This window comes from Myotis davidii, unplaced genomic scaffold, assembly GCF_000327345.1.
Source record: "Myotis davidii unplaced genomic scaffold, ASM32734v1 scaffold96, whole genome shotgun sequence".
NCBI classification, from domain to species: Eukaryota; Metazoa; Chordata; class Mammalia; order Chiroptera; family Vespertilionidae; genus Myotis; species Myotis davidii.
In genome coordinates this window covers 9,271,873-9,292,336 of record NW_006289416.1, presented here as the reverse complement: position 1 = coordinate 9,292,336, position 20,464 = coordinate 9,271,873, and the positions used below count along the sequence as shown (strand labels likewise).

The following is a 20,464-nucleotide window of genomic DNA, read 5'->3' as shown; positions in this document are numbered from 1 at the left end:
GAGACATTTTTCATATTCAATACTATATTTATACTTTTGAACAAGTGTTCATATTTATAGTTATTATTTTTATAATGACCATATTGCAATGTAATTCACGGAACTTACAATTTAAAGTGTGCAATTCTGCCGAAACCGGTTTGGCTCAGTGGATAGAGCGTCGGCCTGCGGACTGAAAGGTCCCAGGTTCGATTCCGGTCAAGGGCATGTACCTTGGTTGCGGGCACATCCCCAGTAGGAGATGTGCAGGAGGCAGCTGATCGATGTTTCTCTCTCATCGATGTTTCTAACTCTCTATCTCTCTCCCTTCCTCCCTGTAAAAAATCAATAAAATATATTTAAAAATAAATAAATAAAGTGTGCAATTCAATGGTTTTTAGTATATTCAGATTGAGGGATGAGTAGGAAGAGGGTGTGGGGAGGAGGGGGAAGCGGAGGGCAAAGGTTGGGGTCATGGACAAGTCTCACATTTATAAGCCAGGGGAGGAAAGGGACCATCAGGGAGGGAAGCATAGGCCAGAGAGGTGGGAGGAAAGGGGAGCGAGTCGTGGACCAGGGGACCCCAGGCGGGGAATGTGGCCAACAGCGTCTAAATTATCTTTAGTTCTTCCATGTTACTTATCACACTGTGCTTTTATGTTTCTTTTTAAAGTGCTCGAGCCTCAGGAGCTGACGGAGGAAACCCGCACGCTGCCCGAGATTCTAGGCCAGTGATGGCGAACCTTTTGAGCTCGGCGTGTCAGCATTTTGAAAATCCCTAACTTAACTCTGGTGCCGTGTCACATATAGACATTTTTTGATCTTTGCAACCATAGTAAAACAAAGACTTATAGTTTTGATATTCATTTTATATATTTAAATGCCATTTAACAAAGAAAAATCAACCAAAAAAATGAGTTCGCATGTCACCTCTGACACGCGTGTCATAGCTTCGCCATCACTATCTAATAGAGTGGCTAATCACACGTACAAATTTTATTATTTTAAAAATTACGTCACACTTCTCTCTCAGAAACATTGCCCTTCACACCAGATGTGTGTGGTTTGACGTAAGGGGAAGTCAACCAACGGGAAAGACGATCACAGGAACAGGCTGAGGAAAGCTGCGTCCAGACAAGCTTGTCGGCTTGCTTTCTGTCTGATCACAATCCTTTAGCACTGAAAAGGAAGCGCTTGGGGAAACGGAGCACAACATAGATTTCCTATTCTACTACCTGGTCTTATTTTAGCCTGAGTGACTGCACGCAGCTGTGTCGGAGAACAGACTTCTTGAAGTGTTGGCAAGGCTGAAAGTCCAAACCCTGGTACTTACTTTGCTTCCTCCCCTGTGCCTGCCCACAGGCGTCAGCTCTCCTTGCTCTTCTGCTGCTGCTTTTGGGAGGCATGTCTTCTCCATCCTCACCCCACGCCGGGCTGGTCGAGAAGGTCTTCCGGTACATGGATCTCCATCAGGATGAATTTGTGCAGGTTGGAGAAACTTCAGGCGGGACACTTGCATGAGATCCCTTTTGGTGTCCGGGTGAATGGTGGTTTGCTGGGAGATGTGGGGATTTTTGCCTGACAACTTAATTCCATTTAAAATGCCTGTGATTCTTCATTGAATTAAAGTCGTGACTATTTGTTGGATTGAGGGAAGAGACCTCTCCCAACCATTCCTCTGGAAAGGGGTGTCTATTCCTTTCCAGCACACTTGCTCTAGGGCAGCGGTTCTCAACCTGTGGGTCGCGACCATCGGAAAACACATATAGCATATCAGATATTTACATTACGATTCATAAAAGTAGCAAAATTACAGTTATGAAGTAGCAACGAAAATCATTGGATGGTTGGGGGTCACCACAACATGAGGCGCTGTATTAAAGGGTCTCGGCATTAGGAAGGTTGAGAACCACTGCTCTAGGGGGCTGTCTTGGAGTCGTGGCAAATGTTGAGCTCACGTTTACTGGGAACCATCCTCAGGTGGCCGCTGTCCCCTCGCTGAGGCCCTCTCCTGGCTGAAACTCACCTCCCAAGAACACCAGCCCAGAGTAACACCTCCCGGCTGCAGCAGCTCCCAGTCCAGAGTTCTGCCAAGTTCAGTGTCAGAGCTGTTGCTTTGTAGTCCATGTGATCCACACTTACCTTCTTCTCCTTGGCAACCCTCTGCTTTCTTCCTATCTCATCACGTGGGGGCGGGAGATGGGAAGGAGGCCTGGGAGGGAAGCAGGAAAGGGCTGGACTCAGTCTTCCCTGCAAGTCCTTCTCCTTCCTCACTTCTCTGTCCCCCTCAGGCCAGGCCTCCACCGCAGCCCCAACTCCCTGAGCTTTCGCTAACTCTGCGCCCTGCGTGCCCATGTTATGTCCGCACACGTGTTCAGTGTGTGGTTATTTGATCAACCAGTCAATGTTAGGACCCTTATTGTGCTTAGATGTGAAACCTCTGTGTTTGGTGCTAAAGCACAATGCTGAGAGTCCAGCTGCTTTCCTAAGCCTGACCTTCACGGACCCTGCCAACCATGGGAGTATTAACTTACCCTGCTTCCCACTGTATTTTCAAAACCCAAGTGGGGGTTCCCATGTAGGTCGGAATTAGTGCTTGGGGGGGGGGCTGTGTGTATTGGGGTGCTACAGCCAGGATAAGATCCAATTGGAATAAACTGGGGAGTCCAGGGTTAGTCACTAAGACACGAGTGGTGTCTGGTGAGACTGCTGTCCCGGGATAAACCCCTCACGTTTCAACACTGGGATGCGCCTGATTATTATTGTAACTCCATGCTGGCTGGCCTTCCCTGAGCACCCCTGGGGCCGGCATCGAGCTAAGTCTCCAGGCACCATCTCGCCCTGAGTCCTCCCTGAAGGGAAAGCGTGTTTTCTTCTGCTACTTCATTCACTTCTGCGCCCACACCACGAGCAATCAGGATGTTAGGGAGGCCTCATCACATGGCATGATGAATATTAACTTGGTGTCCAGCCCTCTTCCCTCCAGACGTGGTGGGCTGGGGCTGAAAGTTCAAGACCTCTCATCACAGCTCAGACTTTCTGGTGACCCCTCCCCACTGGGAGCCACCCATAGTCGCCCCATTACAACAAAATATGCTGTTCTCGCCCAGGAAATTCCAGCAGAGTTAGGAGCTCTGTGTTAGGAACCTGAGTAAATACGAGAGTAAATATTAGAACTGAAGATGACCCTGGCACCTCCATTGCTTAGGAAGTTGTGAAAGTTTCAGAAGCTCTGGCCAACAGGTGAGATAAAGACAAAAGAATGTATTTCCCATTGTATCGCAACCTCATAGTCATCGCAACCTCATAGTCACCGTAACCTGAGACGAGAAAGCTGAGGCTGAGAAAGTGTACGGAATATTCTCCAAGTCCAACTCTGATGGGCAGACCAGGGTTAGGAGCTAAGGCTGCCTGCCGCCCTGAGGGTCCTGGAGGAGCAGGCAGGGCTGACCACAAAACCTAAGTGCTAAGGATGATGCCAAGGAGCCCTGCAGCCTGCTGAAGCCATCGGGGGATCAAGTTGGGTGCTCTGTGAGGCCCAGAGGCCTTCAGGGCATTGTGGGAAGCCAGTCCTGGGGGGGCATGGCTGGCCAGCCTCTTAGTGCTAAAAGCCAGAAAGGGTGGGTCAGGATCTGCCCTTCTTAATAACCCTGGTGAACCCACAGGGGCACAGGCCCGGTGTTTGGGGGAACAGCCTTCCACCCAACCTGCCCTGCCCCATTCTTCTGACCCAGCCAGCTCTGGCTTCTATGTTCCTGATTACGTCTTCAGGTTGGCCAGTGACTTTTGAATATCAAGGTCAAATGAAGGACATTGGGATTCTGTGCCTCCTGTGCTGTCATGCTAATCACCCTGTCGCCTGTCCTCACAGAGGCTGAAGGAGTGGGTGGCCATTGAGAGTGACTCCGTTCAACCTGTGCCTCGCCTCCGACAAGAGCTCTTCAGGATGATGGCCCTGGTCGCAGAGGAGCTCCGGCGCCTGGGGGCCAGCGTGGACCTCAAGGACTTGGGCTCTCAGCAGGTGCTGGCGGTCCCTCCCTCCCCCATGAGCTGCCACTTCCCTGTGCATTGGTCACGCCCTCCTGTGGTGGTGGCAAGATCCTCAATACAAACACCCATAGTAACCCAATAAGGATGAAGAATTCCTCCTCGTCCCAAACGAGGTTGCCATGTTGATTTCTCATCGTGTCGGGACTTGGATGGGGGTGGGAGGGAACACAAGGAGGTGAACGAAGGTGACCCATTCAGGAGAGGCCCCCGTGCTGTTCACACCCTGCATGCAAGCTGCAAACTTCCCCAAGCTCTGAGGCATCTTTCTGAGGCTCCAGCCTCTCATCAGAATCACTGCCTGTTACTGCCCCTCAGTCACAAATGGCGATCTTAAATCTTAGCGCCCAGTGCTGCCTGGCTTAGCATTGAAAGTCTCCCAACGGTTTATTTCCGACACCCAATTCAAGGTAGTTGAGTCTGAGTTCCTATTGAAGAGCATGCTCAACTAAGTTTCCTGTTTATCAATGTATATCTGAGAAAGTGCTTCGCTTTAATTATGCTTCATGTTTTAATTAAAAGTGTCTTGTGGTACCATGTTAGAGCTGGATAAAGGTTGATCAGAAAATTATATGGGCTCTGCCAGGACCCAGGGGTAGAAGCAGGACTCCTAACATCATGTCTTTGAATTGTCAGGAAGAACTAAACAGCATTTATTTAAAACTGCTATCCATTGTCCTCCTGCAGCTGCCTGATGGCCAGACTCTCCCGATACCTCCTGTCATCCTGGCTGAGCTGGGGAATGAGCCAGGGAAACCCACCGTGTGCTTCTACGGCCACCTGGACGTGCAGCCGGCCACACAGGCCGATGGGTGGCTCACTGACCCTTACACGCTGACGGAAGTGGATGGTTAGTGACGTGCTGGTGCGCAGACCTGGTGCCGCTGTGGATAAGGGTTGCTCACAGGGTTAAGGATTTAGGACGGCCCCCCCATCCCTGGCTCCAGGTCTAACCTGTTGTTAAGAATGAACTAAATGCCACTCTCATGGTCTACAAGTTGGTCCAATGTGGCCAATTTTCTTTCATTTGGGAAAGAAACTTTGAACCTTTCTGCCCATGGGTGAATGAGTGCCGCAGGCTGGAGTCCTTGGGCTGTGAGGAAAACAGTGTTCTTGGCCAAACGTTTTCCTTTTAAAATTACCAACTGTAATTTATTTTTAAAGAACAGAAGAAGAAAGGTTAATGGAGCCACAGGTACTAGTTGTAACATCTAGTTGTAACATCTCAGAATGAGAGGCTGTGTTACATGACCATCTATAACAAATCTGCAGGCCCTTTTCCATGAATTTGGATAAAATACCTCATTTGGATCAGTATATTTCAAGTGAGCTTACATTTCTGTCTAGCTAGTGGCCATACTGTCTATACATAAGAAATCATACTTTGCAATTTCAGTGCAAGATTTGTTCTTGGAAGCAGAAAGCCCTGTTCAAGCAATTACCCATAAAACAACGTTTGTTTTTAACTCACTCAACTTGGCAGAGGTACCCATGCTTTTCTGAAAATTCTTCCCTTATTTTTCAAGGAAAACTTTATGGACGAGGAGCGACAGACAACAAAGGGCCTGTTTTGGCGTGGATTAATGCTATGAGCGCATTCCGAGCCCTGGAGGAAGTAAGTAGCCAGTGGTGTTGGGGAGGGAGCTCGATGATGATGACTGACAATGACGGTGATAGTGACAGTGACAATGATGATGATGATGATGATGGCACAGGCAGTATGCTTTGAGTCCCTCACTGTGCTGCAAGCTTTCACCTGAATTTTGTCCTTTCCTCTTCCCAACAGTCTTCATAGGGCTGTACTCTGATAATCACACCCATTTTATAGATGAGGAGAGTGGAACTTGGGACGGTCAGGGAACTTGCTCAAAGCTGCCCAGCTGGTCTGGGGCAAACATGGTACCTTGAGCCTGTGCTGCTGACCAAATGGAAAAAACAAACAAACACATAACAAAAAGTATGATGAGCTTGTGGCTAAGTTACTCTCACTGGGACTTACTTTTTTCACCTTTATCTTACTTTAACTTGTATTTTTTATCTCCTCCTCCTTCTTATCACAAAGTTTGATTTTATTAAAAGAGACAAACATACACTTTAAAACAACACATCAGCTATTTTTATCAATGATCAAGATAGAGATCCCTGGCATGTGACATCCTATTTGAATCTTTAGGCCTCTCCATTCTTGTGAAATGTAGTTTTCATAGGTGTGCCATACAGGTACTGGAAAGGTAGGGGGCTGCCTCTCTAGGGCCATCAGAGGATATGTTGGTGGCCCAGGTTTGAGTCTTTTACTGTCCCACCTGATGTTCTCACAAGAGTGGTCTCATCTCACACCACCCTCCCTTCTTCTGATGAATGCGCTTAGGCTCCAAACAGAGGAGTCGATCTGTGTGGCCCTGGGCAGGTCCTGGCCTCTCTGGGCCTCAGATCCTGTCCTGTAAAGACAAGGGTGTTGGCCCTTGGCTCCCTCCGAGGACTTTATGGGGCTAACCTTAAGGATACATAGCCAGCCACCTTCTCCTTCACATGACTTCCCTGAACCAAGTACCGCTGTTCACTGGAAATTGAAGAAGGAGCTTCAAGGTCAGGGTTCCTGCATGCTGGCCTCCATCCAGCCTCTTTTAGGAAGAAGCAGGGAAGCAGTGCTCAGGCCCAGAAGCCGTTCCAGTCCAGGCCCAAGGCTTAGATCTTTGATGGCACCCCTTGCTCCCAAATCCTTCCCCTGGAGGAGATTTCATTGGGCTCCTCTTTCATGAGTTTCTTTTCTCCCAGACATAAGCAGAAGGGGAGAGGGCATGTGACTGCTCTGGACTCAGCTGCTGTACCTCACTAAGAAAGAGAGTTTGAGTCAGGATAGGTTTCTGGTAGGTCTTTCGACCACTGAAACATTGCCTTGTGATCTTGACACTCACATTGGTCAGCCTGAAAGTTTAATGTGGCCTTGGTTTCTCCCCTCTCTTCCTCTCTGTCTAGAATTCTCTCCCTGGACTTTCTTCTTCTGTCTCCTTCCTTTCTCCTCCCCTCCCCCCCTTCTTTCTTAAGAGGAGGGAAGCAATATTTATATGAAAATTCCTATAAAAAGGCCAAAATCTGCTTTGCTTTTAAATTTCAACTCTGAAGCTTACATAATTATAAACAACATAAGCCAGTTAATTCTCTCTAAGCCTCTTTTTTCCTCATCTGTGAGGTAGGAATGATCACTTCTCCCTCGGGGCATTGAGACGACTAAACAAAGTAACAGTCAAGGGACTCCAGTGCCTATGAGTGCTGGGCCCTATGAGTGCTGGCTTCTTTCCTGGTGCCCTCCTGCCCTCCGCCCTCTCACCCCCTTTTTCCTGTATCGTGTGCAGATCACTAACCGTGTGTCACCTCACTGGACCGTCTCACCCAGAGCCAGATCGGCTGTCCGTGACCATACCGCACAGGGAGACAAGTGAGCTGCCTGGAGGTGGAATAGCTTGTGCAGGTCCCTTGGGTGCAAAGGGACAGAGCAGAGACCAAAGCCCCCAGCCTCCAACACTTAGTAGCCATTGGCTTGGATTTTATTAATCACCTTTTGCCAGAAAATCTTAGGCTTTCCAACTACTTCTCAGTCATGTGTTAATAAAGAGCTTTTGAATATTAAGATTTCAGAACTGTAGCTTGACTTCCTAAGACACATAGAAATGTACACACATGATACATTTGAACAAATCATTATCCCCACATTAACCAACAGAATGGCGGAAGGTCACATTTTCTAATACATAATCCTCTGCTCATCCTGCCTTTGTTCATTTTTGGCCAGTCGGTCCTGCTCATTAGAGCTAATTAGTATGTATGTGCTGCCGTTTGTCTGCGTATAATCACTTTTAGAGTCTCCTACATGTGTCTTCTGCTCCAGGAAGAGACTTTGACCTCTCCTCTTCATGTGGCTCTCAGAGATAGGAAGTTATAAATTATAGAGATACAATAAGATCAAAACCAAATGGGGAAAGGGAACATTGTAAAAATTTTAAAGGAGTGATTCCGAGCCCTAATATTAACTGGAAAAAAACTCATGTTCCATTCTGCTGCATGATCAAAGCCTTTGAATAAGTTAAAAGGCAGATTGAACTCATAGTTGAAAAATAACAGACACTCGAAATAAAAATTATCCTAGGGCTTAAATATTAGCCAATCTTTCAAAGGAAAGAGTTCTCGTTTATCAGGCTCAGAGTTATGAGTACAGAAAGGAGATTTGTAATGGCGTAACCTTTCTTGAAAAATTCCTTTTGGGAAGAAGGAAGAAAGCGCCTCTGTCTGGGGCAGCCCCACAGAGCTCTGTGGTGTGGATGTCACTGCTTTTAGGAATTCCTTCCCCAGATCCTTCATCAACATTAAATTGGTGGGCCACACTGGAATGTGTACACTGGGCATTACCTTGGACTCTCCTTCACAACCTTTGTTGAAACTTCTTTGCTGTAACAGAGATGTTGGGAATGTGAATAATTCACATATTGAACACATGTGATAATTACTGTACTTATGTTAAATATACACTATCCCTGGGTCTTACAAGGTGAGTGGGTGACTCTGCGGTTTTTGACAGATTGGTTTGTCCAACTTTTGACTTGTTCGCTCAGGATCTCCCCGTGAACATCAAGGTGATCATTGAAGGAATGGAAGAAGCCGGCTCTGTGGCCCTGGAGGAACTTGTCAAGAGAGAGAAGGACAGGTTCTTTTCCAGCGTGGACTACATTGTGATTTCCGATAACCTGTGGCTGAGCCAGAGGAGGCCAGCACTCATTTACGGAACTCGAGGGAACAGCTACTTCGCGGTGGAGGTATCTGCAAACCCTGGTGGCCTGCTGGGAGGAAGCCACCCTGGGGTCTGGGAGGGACAGAGATAAAGCTGTGTGAGAGCACAGAGTTCTCCCAGGATGCTTGCCTGCCTCTGGGAAATTCTGGGAGGGGTGAGGGGTTCATGAAGCCCCCACTGTGAGCCTGTGAATTGTGCATCTTTCTACAGACAGGATTCAGAGGGCTTGTGACTCACAAGCCAAGAGATTTAGGGACTGCAGCTGTGGAAAGTGGAATTTGGAGGCAGGCGCAGCAGTCCCCCTAGGGGGGAGGGGGCAGTGGTAAGAGCCTACTGATCAGGTGGTGGGGCTCCTGGGAGGGCAACAGTACCTAATCCATGGGGCCTGTCTGCCAGGTCTGGGTTGGAAGACCAGGGGCACTGGCATTGCGAGGCCTGCATCCCAGTCTGGCTCAGTGATGCACATACAGCCTGTGTAGGCCCTTTACCTTCCAAGTGCTGGTGTCCTTACCTCTAAAGTGAGCACAGCAAACCCTTCCATAAACCCCTAGGGTTGTGTGATGGCTAAATGTGACAGCTAGTCTGCTTCCTTCTCCTGTTCCATCAATACAGACAGCCTGGGACAGGGCACACGACTCAGAATCAGAGAGTCCCTCCTGGGAAATCGTCTGTTATTCAGCCACTTTAGTCTGTTTTCTCATGTGACAATGTGGACACTAATAATCTGCACCCTGTGGAAACCCAGTGGGACAGGAAAGAGGAAACATTCCTGGCCGCACCTTAAAAGTGCACCGGGCAGAGAAAGACCAGCTGGGCAGGAATGATGGGAGGGGCTGAATTGAAGAGACAATTTAAAAAAAAATACCTCACTGGACCTTGGTAACAGATTGGATATGGTGTGCACAGGAGGAATCCAAGATAATTTTAAGGTGGCAGATTAACGGGACTCGGGACTCTCCTTGTTTTGGAAATGAGAAAGTTGGTAGGAAGTCATCGTAGCAGAAGGTGTTGAGTTGACTTCTAGACCTGAATTTCAGAAAGTAGTAGCACATCAGGGGGATCAGACATATGGGTGTGAACATGTAGGAGTGTGGGGCTCTGAATGAAGCCCAGTGAGCTAGTTCTTGGGGCTCTGTGTGTAGAGGAAGAATGTGCCCCAGAATAAGTGGTGGGTGTGGGAGACAGAAGAGAAGTTACGAGGGGAGACATTAACTATCCTGCAGGCAATAAAAGAATACAGAGGAGAAACTTGCTCAGAAACCACAGGAGGAGAATTTTCCTGGAAGGAAGGTGAGCAACAGAATGGGGTGAAACCAAGAGGAAGATGATAACGTAGCCACCAATAGTGTGGTGATGTTGGATAGAGCTGTGTTTGTGGAATCGGTGGGGGTTAGTCAGTCTCAGGGATTCAGGACACATGGGGAAAGAAGACATGGGAGCCATGTGACTGGACAGGAGGAGGAGCGATGTCAGGGTGCTCACCTGAGTCCTGAGGGACACTGGTTGGGCGTGTTTCCCACCATGTGAAAGCTACAGCTATAGCAACGACAGTGTTAGCACCTGTTTTCTCTTCTACCTGTCTTATAGGTGACATGCAGAGATCAAGATTTTCATTCAGGCACCTTTGGTGGCATCCTTCATGAGCCAATGGCTGATTTGGTGGCTCTTCTCGGTAACGTCTTATTTCATTTCACTTTTTCGACATCAAGCAATCTACTAAAATATAGTTCTATATGACCCAATGTGTCTCTCCTTCCCTGGTCCAAGCCAGCTCTAAATAGAGGTGCATTAGAAGAAAAAACATATTCTTAGCATCCCCGGTTGGTTAAATATTCCTTGGGCTTATTAAGTCCATGTTACTTTTTTTCATGGACTGAACCTCTTCCTGAATTTGTCCCTTTTCTTTTACTGGCTACTGTGACACATCTGGCCATACGCAAAGACAATGGCATAGCATCGAGAGCCTTCTGGGAGGCTCTCAGAATGATGCCAAATATCCTGGCACCACTTGGCTTCATTTTTCCACGTTGCTGTGGCCCCAGGTTGTACAGAGACTCCAATGAGTTTGCTGATCACACCTGCTTCTGACCTCCTGTGGATACCTGGTGTGCGCAAGCCAAGTTAGGGGTGTGTGTGTGGTGTTCCCCTGAGAGCCCATTTGCCCACCTCGATTTACCCTGTGGCTCTTGCCTATATCAGGATTGCCCAGCAGCTGGGGTGGATCTCTGGGAACTGAAGGAAGCTTCATCTTCAGGGGCTTTGCTTGAAGGAGCCCCTTCCGCAGTCCTGTCAGGGATGTTGCTCTTTTGTGTTTGAATGTTGGTGTTCTTTTCAAACAGAGGTTCTCAGGCTACATAAGTTCAGGCCTCACAATAATGGGGTCTGCCTCACATGGCACAAGGGCACCTTTATTTACAAATTTTACAACATGCTTGCTTGGCAATTTAAGACAGAATACAACAAGCCATTTTTTTTCAAGTGTTTAAATTGTTTCCAGAAGGATTCAGATAGCATGCAACTTATTATTTGAGGGTGGGCGAAGGTCAGTTCTCTATTTTACCAGAACTAATTTTTTTTCATCCCTAGGAGGAGCACCTTCATATCTATATAATGCATTTCAATCTCCTTCTCCTCCCCCCTCCCCCACTCCCCAGACATGATTGCTGCTCTCCATCTGTCTAGCCTGCATGGTTTCACCCAGGCATAGAAGTCCATTTAGCCCCCACAAATGTATATTGATCTGCTAGGAAAAGTCAGATGAGGGTCACAAATGGAATGAAAATAAAAGGTTTTCCCTTTTTTAAATTTTGAAACAATCCGTAACAAAGTGATTCTGGATTGTGCCCACCATGTGGTTTTCATCTGCTGTGTATGGAAGGACTCAGGGTTGAAGGCTCTCGAGGACTGATGCATTAAACCTAGTCATTGGGCACCTGCTGTGTTCCAGCACCCGGTGAATGCTGGGATGTGACCATACACAGACCCACCTTCCACGAATGAGGGCACTGTCTCTGACCACATGAGACTAAATAACAAGTGTGAACCCACATGAGTGGACCAACAGGTGGCTTGGCTCTAATTAAGCCAAGGACAACCCCCTATGAAAATCTACATGGATGGCAGTAGTGCAACGTGTAATGGCATTCCCAGCACTTTAAGAGGATCACAAAAAGCAAGGCCTGAGGGTTGAGATGTCAGGAGCAAAACGTGAAGGGAAGATGTCACTGTTCTGGTTTTCAACCACATCCTCCTCAGCCCCTCCCCTTGTCCCCCAGGACTTCACCCAGAATGTGTCACTGCACTAGGGGTATAGTACTGCAGATTGCTGCACAGCATCCATGGCCTGAGTTATGGAACGCCCTCATTTAGCCCAATACAGTATAGTATGTTAAGGTAATGATACAAACCCAGTAGTAAAGTTGAAGTTAAACATTAAGTTGGGCATTGAGTGAGTGGGACTGGCTGTCATTGATTTGCAGTCACCCTCACCAAAGTCAAAGCAGAAGATAAATCCACCACCAACAGTAGACTCACTCAGTGTCCCTTTATTTTTATTTATTTATTTTTTTTAAAAAAATATATATTTTATTGATTTTTTACAGAGAGGAAGGGAGAGAGAGAGAGAGAGAGTCAGAAACATTGATGAGAGAGAAACATCGATCAGCTGCCTCCTGCACATCCCCATTGGGGATGTGCCCGCAACCCAGGTACATGCCCTTGACCGGAATCGAACCTGGGACCCTTCAGTCCGCAGGCCGACGCTCTATCCACTGAGCCAAACCGGTTTCGGCTCAGTGTCCCTTTAATGAACATCCCCAAACTTCTGCTGACATCCTCCCATGCAAGGATAGAGCTGCCTGTGGACCCACAACTATTTCTTTACCATGTGCTTTGTGATTGTCGACCTTAATGGAAAGATTTAAAAATGTAGTGCCTCACAGTAATTTTCTGGAATTGTCAGGTTATAATCACATTAGGAATGTGGACATCGTTTTATGAAGTGTCTTTACTTGAATAAAAGTCCCTAGATTTTGCTGCCCAGAGATGTTTTTTATCATTTATGTTCTCTACTTACTGATTGCATTGTATCTTTGGTAAGTACTTTCTCGAAATAGAGAGCAATATCTACTAAATCTCAAGTCTGCTTCTTTTATAGATATTCTTTGACGATTTCCCTGATTTCTATTAATCCTCAAAGTCTTTCATAAATAACAGCCCATTGACTGCTTATCATCACAAAGGCATTCATGATCCTGATGGATCTCACAGATTAGACCCCAATATTATGCTTTTGATTAATGATGAGTATTTATTATATTATTATGTGTGGAGGGGAGAGAAGTTGAGAAGGAATGATGATTTTCAGTTTCTTGAAGTATTGTGTACATACATACACATGTATATCTAAACACTTTTATAATGAATACATTACTTCTTAACTCAGGATACGATAAAACTTTTAAAAGTTTTTATGTTTATGCTATAACAGGTAGAGTTGGGAACTTGAATGTAATGCAGGTGAGTCAAACCCCATTTAATTGATTGAAAATCCATGTTTTCATCCTTCCATCCACAAGATAGACATTAAAGCAGGTCTAACACAGGCTGAGTCGGCCTGGTGACCTCCTCCCTGGACCATCCCCTCTAGGATGTGAACTGCTGCCACTGGCTCTGCTGTGGGAACCAGAGCCAGACAGGCCTGCTGCTGCCCCAGGGGAGTCGCTGTGGTCCCGCTGCAGGGCCTGAGCATCAGCCCAGCGGAACCTCTGTCTGGCTTTGTTTCCTGTGTGTCCTGTAGGTAGCCTCACGGACTCTGCTGGTCACATTCTGATCCCTGGGATTTATGACCAAGTGGCTCCTCTCACAGAAGAGGAGAAAGACCTGTACGGCGCCATCGACCTGGAGCTAGAAGAATACCGGAACAGCAGCCGGGTTAAGAAATTCCTGTTCAACACCAAGGTACAGCCCCCAGCTGACGGCTCTCTGAAAGGAATGACGACACTAAACCACTTTTCCCACCGCCTGGTCTGAGTGCTGCTCATCTCCGCATCTTAGAACTGACAGCAGTTAATTCTGAGGCTTGTCATGGTCTAGACCAGTGGTTCTCAGCCTTCCTAATGCCGCCACCCTTTAATACAATTCCTCATGTTGTGGTGACCCCAATTTCATCGTTACAAATTGAACATAATTAAAGGATAGTGATTAATCACAAAAACAATATGTAATTATATATGTGTTTTCCTTAGGCTACCCCTGTGAAAGGGTCGTTCGACCCCCAGGTTGAGAACCGCTGGTCTAGATCCAGATCTTTATCTGGGAACCATAACCACAGAGCTTCCTTTCACAGCCCAGCCTTTCCTAATCCCTTTACTAGACTCAATCCCAACGAGCTGGGCTTCCTATTCGTTCAAAGAGTGAGAACAGCCTGCAATTGTTCAGCTCTAAGACCCCTCACTGTTCATTTTTCTAGACAAAACCAAGAGCCTTAGGGCTCCTCTGTAAATGGCTGCATCGCTGCCTCAGTGTAGTGAGTAAGCCCAGAGGCAGAGGCGTTGTTAAGGACAAATACGGGCTTTTTTTCCCTTGCCACCTCCTCCTGCTGTGGAGTGTGGGCGCTTGGCTCCTTCCCTGGGCGGGGGCGGGTGGGATGCCAGAGAGGCCCGAGAGGGATCCCGAGAGGGAGGAGCCCTGCTGGACGTAGGGGCGGAGTTTACTATGAGGCGGGGTCTGTTTCCTCTGAAGAGGTCTAGGTGGCCACAGCCATAAAGGAAACGGCTCGGATGCCTGAAAAATCAAAGGCATTTACATGCAAGTTGTCACTGCATGACTGGGGATGGAAATTTATAACTGAACTCAAATTTCTGAAAGGGCCCCTTTGCCATCTATTAATTGGAAACTTAAGAGCTCCGGTGACGAGGGGCCTTGGCCATAGGAGTTACTTGGGGAGGTGACAGCCGCACAGGACCTCATGTCCTGAGGGAGAGGTCACTTGTGTTATTAGTCCAGACGTAGCCAAGCAGGGTGGTAATGAACTTATCATGAACGGTGTCGCTGATGTACAGAAACTGGTAATGTAAGCAATCTAACTGAACTGATTTTAATCAGTCTTTCTTGTACATAATAAAATAACTTTATTTTAATTCAGGAGGAAATTCTGATGCACCTATGGAGGTACCCTTCTCTTTCCATCCATGGGATCGAGGGCGCATTCGATGAGCCCGGAACTAAAACAGTCATACCTGGCCGAGTTATAGGAAAATTTTCCATCCGCCTGGTCCCTCACATGAATACATCTGTGGTGGAAAAACAGGTAAGAAACCTGCATGGTTCTGCCTGGCAACACCCTCCCAAGAGCCGTGCACCCCTGTGGAGGGAGCAGTGCAGGTGTTGGCACTGAAGTACCATATTTTTTGAATATGCAAGGGACTGCAAAACATGTAAAAAAAAAAGATACATTTTTTGTTTGCTAAAAATCTCTTTTCTCGATTATATTGCAATTACAGTAGTCAGATAAATAATCATTTGGAGTTGGAGTGATGGAAAAATTTAAAGAATTAAATGGTAGCTATAAAGGCAAGATTGGTTTTGTGCACAGATGAAGAAGCTAACTTCGACAGCTGGATGGAGCCAGAAAATCTCAAGTGCCCATTGCTTGTCCACATGTCTGAAATGAACACTCTGATAGGAGCCATTTTAATGAAAATGTTATCTGGAGGGACTTGTATGTCTACATTATCCACCTGTTATCAGTAAACTTCAAGTTTAACAGCAAGTAAACTCTGAACAAATGAGCTCAAGAAATACCTCATCCCAACCCTCTCTACCCCACATTCCTGTTACTGTCTTCTAAGTGATAATAACATTCTGAAGTAGGGTCCCCTCCCTAACTGCCTCTCCTTCCTCCTTCTCCCCTTCCCTATTCTCACAACCCTCATTCCCTGAGGGCAGGACCTTGTCCATCTTGCTCACAGCTATACCTCCAGCACCTAGAACAGTTCTTTGCCACATGACAGGTGTTCTATAAATGTTAGTTGAAGGAATGAATGGAAGAAATATCTCAGGCTATGGAGTTTTTCTTTAGAGGATTTCCACAGTAGCAACATATCCAGGGGCAGAAAAGGATGCTAACAGGCCCTTTCCCAGCTCAGTGTGGGATTGTTCTCAAACTAAGTCCAAAAAGAAGGATTTTTAAATTGAGAAGTTATACTTGTATTATGTTACATAATCACTCAACATTCATAATGTTCATATTATTCATGTTGTCCATAATATTATTCAAGGTCTCAGTCACCAAATTCATAACAAGCAAATATTAACAGTCAGACACTGTGGTCAGGATGGGGAGGGGAGGGACTGGGGATAGAAGAGGGTGAGGGCAAGTGTTTCTCCCATTGGGTGAAGCTCCGTCCTAGAGACCTGCTCACTGTGTCATCATCCCCCAGGCAGAACCAAGGTCAGAGCACAACCCTTGGACTTGCTGGGTTGGGGTTTCCAAGTTTCTTGATGGAAGACTATAGTCATTGTCTGAGGGAATAACTAGAAATTTTCTCTTACAATTGAAAACATTACTTTTTAGGTGCAACAGCATCTCCAGTATATATTCTCCCAAAGAAATAGTTCCAACCAGATGGATGTTTCCATGGTGCTGGGACTGCACCCGTGGATCGCAGATATTAAAGATCATCAGTATCTTGCAGCAAAAAGAGCCATCAAAACAGGTTGGACTTAAGATATTTCAAGTTTCCAGTATCCAGTGGGACTGAGGGGTAGTACCCGAGGGTGGGAGATGTGGATAAAGCAGACACATTTAAATCTCCCAATATTGACCGTCCTTCTGACACAGGCTGTATTACCGAGTGTGACCTGTGCAGGGGCCTTTATATACACTGTCTTGTCAATGTGATCTCTCAGAACATCTTATACTGTACTTACCCTTCTTGTGATGATGGGAATGACAAAATACTTACGTGATGAGATGAAGTGGGGCAAGTGATGTAGGCATTGTCTATTTCTGGTTGTGGTTGACCATGGGTAACTGAGACTACAGAAAGTGCAGCCATGGATAGGAAGAACTACTGTATTACAGATGGGGCCTTAGGCCATGCCCCTGAAGATGCCAGAGCTGGAGTTTGAGGTCCAGACCTCCTGGGAGGACCAACTCTCTGTGAGGGTTGTCAGGACCAGGGACGCAGGCATGAAAAATTGGAGGAGAAGCCCCATTACAATGCCTCCAGGTGCAGCAGTATTTTACCAGTAAAATTTGGGAGTGAGGAAAAGAGGACGATAAGTCAGGCAGGTAAATGTAATGCCAGCTGAAGAGAGATGTGTGATTGACATGTCAAGGTCAACGATAAAGACCTGAGATGCTCTTACAGGAATGCAGGAGTCACCTTTTGGTCTATTTGTGTAATAAACCACCAAGTACATCAACATTGTTCACATTCATGCCTTGCTTTGTGGATAAAGACCACGTGGCATGTTCTCTTTTCTGTCGTTGTTTTATTTTTCATTCCCACTCCATCACTGGCAACTTGTCTTCTCACCCGGAAGGTTTGAACCCATCTCTTTCTAGATCTTAGACCATTAAACTATTTCATGGGATACATTGAAATCTGAGTACAAATATTTAGATAGTCATGTGATAGTTGACTATAGTGATTTATTTATATACTAGAGACCTGGTGCATGGATTCGTGCACTGGTGGGGTCCCTTGGCCTGGTCTGCAGGGATTGGGCTGAAACCGATCTCTGGGTCTTGGGGTGCAGGTTGAAGCAGATTCGGGGCTGACAGTGCCCCAGCATCAACCTAACTCATGGCCAATTCCGCGAGGAATCGGACTCCCTCCTCTACTGGTTGGAACTTCTGCCCCCTGGTAGTCATTGCACATCAGAGCGACTGAGCAAATGGTCAAACAGTCGGACAGTCACTTAGGCTTTTATATATATAGATTGGTTACAAAAAAAACAAAACACAGAAACACTAAGTCCCACTTTCCTAATATTTAATTCATGAAACAACCATAAAAGTAGGTACATCTGTGCTGCTCTTCCCAAAAATGCATGACATCTTCCAGTTATGAGAAAACAGACATACCCAAATTAAAGAACAGCTTACACAACAACCGATCAGTACTGTTCAAGAGGGTCAAGGTCATGAAAGACAAGGAAAGACTAAGAAGCTGTCACAGACTAGAGGAGATGAAGAAGCAGTGACAAATTCAGTGTGGGATTCTGGATGGGATCATGGCACAGAAAACGGGGAATCCCCACCCCAGCTCTTCCCTGTGATGACATTCCAATAAGGTCAGAGTCTGGTTAATAATATTATTCCAATTTTAATTTCCTATTCTTGATAACTGCACAATAGGTATATAAGTTATTAATGTTAGGGGAAGAAGTGTTAAGGGCACCTGGGAACTGTACCACTTTTGCAACTTTCTATAAGTCTGAAATTACTTCAAAATACAAATTTTTGAAATTATCTTTTTATGTACATAGTTGTAAAGAAGGCAATCACAGTTTTCTTCTTGATACTACTGACTATTTTAGAATATAAATTGCATGATAGCGAGAAGCTTACTTACCCCATGCACCAAATGTAATGGTGATTACTGGGCATAGTCTTGTCATTATGTTATTCAAATGCCTTCTTTTCCTGTTTCAGTGTTTGGAACAGAGCCAGATATGATCCGGGATGGATCAACCATACCAATTGCCAAAATATTCCAGGATATTATCCAGAAGAGTGTGCTGATGCTTCCGTTGGGTGCTGTTGACGATGGGGAGCACTCTCAGAATGAGAAAATCAACAGGTAGGCTCTTGTGGGGGCTACACCCTCACTGCCCAACTCCAGGTCTGTACATCAGAACCTCCTGACATGCTGCATACATTAGATTGAGTTGATATCCTCAAATCTTTCTGTTCACATTGTAGACTAGTTTTCCTCCATCATTTGAATGGAAATAACAGTGTTTCTCTTACTTCTCTCATTAGGTGGAACTACATAGAAGGATCCAAATTGTTTGCTGCCTTTTTCCTAGAGGTGGCTCAGCTGCATGAATAATGGCAGGAACCTTCTAGCTCAGGTCTGACCTGCTAACACCCTGGACAGGAAAGGAATCTCAATATCCAGAGAATTTCAGTCCAGAAAGTAATGTTTTCCCTCCCATTTAAAATATCTTTAGACATTTGGACCAATAAGTATAGACATTGGGAATGGTCTAATGTCCCATAGCAAGCCTTTCTAAAGTCACAGCTTCCTTCACCAACCTGATCTCCCCAAGTTCAGCTGCAGTATCCCAGGACTGGACCTCCCTTCACAATGATTGACGTAGTCACTCTAGCTTGCTTTCTAGGTCTGGAAGTACTCATGACACATAATCATTCCATGCAGTGACTATCAGTACTCACCCCACCCTTGCTTGTACCACATTTTCCTTTTATCTTATTAATAAAGACCTTGGTCTCCACCACTGACTACCATGATTTCCCTGTGGGTTCATTTTTAAAGGAGTTACTAGAGCATGATACTATGTTAACCTCTTGCTTCCCCTTCATTTATTTTTCCTGCTCTGAAAAGTTCTGAAATAGAAATGATCAATATGCATAGCCTCATGTCACTTGGGATTTCTTGTGTGAGGATGAGTACTTTTTTATCCCAAGCCCCTTTACCTTTGTTGTGACGGATGCCAGCAGGCCACCTGATTTCTGTTCTTTTTTTCTCCCCATCAGGAAAGGCCCGCTCAGGCTCTCCAACGCCTGTGCATATGTAAATTTGCTACAGCAGAATCAATCCTGATAGAAGTTTACTCAGCCCATTGGAATTTTACTCAATGACTACATTTAAATTGCTCAAAGCTTTTAATAGCATCAGTGATAGATAGAGAACTAATCAACCCTGACATCAGTAACACACTCTATATTTAAAGCCATCAGCTAGTGTGCATCCATTAATCATTTCAGTTAACCATCTTGTTTGCTTGATTGGATTTGATGGTGTACACAAACAAACAAGAATGTAATTTTTCTAAGGCTGAGTATGTAAACAAATCAATTCAATCTTTATGAATTCATTATCTAAATCACATTAATGGAGAAGAATTTAAGGGTTTATTAAAAACGTTTCTCTTGTGATTCAAAATAAAACCAAAGCATAAGGCATTCCATCTCTTTGTGGGCCCTTGAAATGTCAGTGTTAAAATTTTCACATCTGAAATGGCTGGGTCATGGGGCCAGTGATCCACTTACTCTGACTCCGGTCCCAGAAATGGGACCCCACTTAGGCTTCAGCCTGTGTGTGGGGAGGGACACACACAAAGGGTCCACTTGTCTGATGGAGAGAACATCAAGTCCTGGCAGTTGAGTGTTGGCAGGTGTTTCATATTCTTCGATATTAAGTTTGGTTCGTGCTTGCTGGATTATGTTGAATCTTGTGACATTTGGGATTTTGTGGGACCTACCTGACATATTTGGCAGAGTTCCCACGAACTAATTGTACTAGAGGTCTATGATGCTAATTTTATTTTTAAAAGGGTGTTCAGATAAGTCAACTTACAAAAGCAGGTTGTAAAACATATTGTCACTACTTCTGAGCAATGTAACACCAGTTTTACCAAGTCACTGAATAATAAGATGTATTCTTTGATTCATTCCTG

General features: G+C 45.7%; 1 protein-coding gene across 2 annotated transcripts in view; it reads left to right on the top strand.

Moving 5' to 3' along the window:
- The window catches only part of CNDP1 (carnosine dipeptidase 1 (metallopeptidase M20 family)), a 28,373-nt gene extending 8,403 nt beyond the window's left edge, over positions 1–19,970 (top strand). For both annotated transcript variants that reach the window (XM_006761915.2, XM_015562763.1), the window contains exons 2-12: positions 1,342–1,467; positions 3,851–4,000; positions 4,714–4,876; positions 5,553–5,641; positions 8,634–8,834; positions 10,397–10,481; positions 13,608–13,768; positions 14,955–15,119; positions 16,386–16,527; positions 18,474–18,621; positions 18,804–19,970. In XM_006761915.2, coding sequence (XP_006761978.1) covers positions 1,342–1,467; positions 3,851–4,000; positions 4,714–4,876; positions 5,553–5,641; positions 8,634–8,834; positions 10,397–10,481; positions 13,608–13,768; positions 14,955–15,119; positions 16,386–16,527; positions 18,474–18,621; positions 18,804–18,873 — 1,500 coding nt within the window. In that variant the 3' untranslated portion in view covers positions 18,874–19,970. The remainder of the gene's footprint in view (positions 1–1,341; positions 1,468–3,850; positions 4,001–4,713; positions 4,877–5,552; positions 5,642–8,633; positions 8,835–10,396; positions 10,482–13,607; positions 13,769–14,954; positions 15,120–16,385; positions 16,528–18,473; positions 18,622–18,803) is intronic.
- The last annotated feature ends 494 nt before the right edge of the window (positions 19,971–20,464 follow it).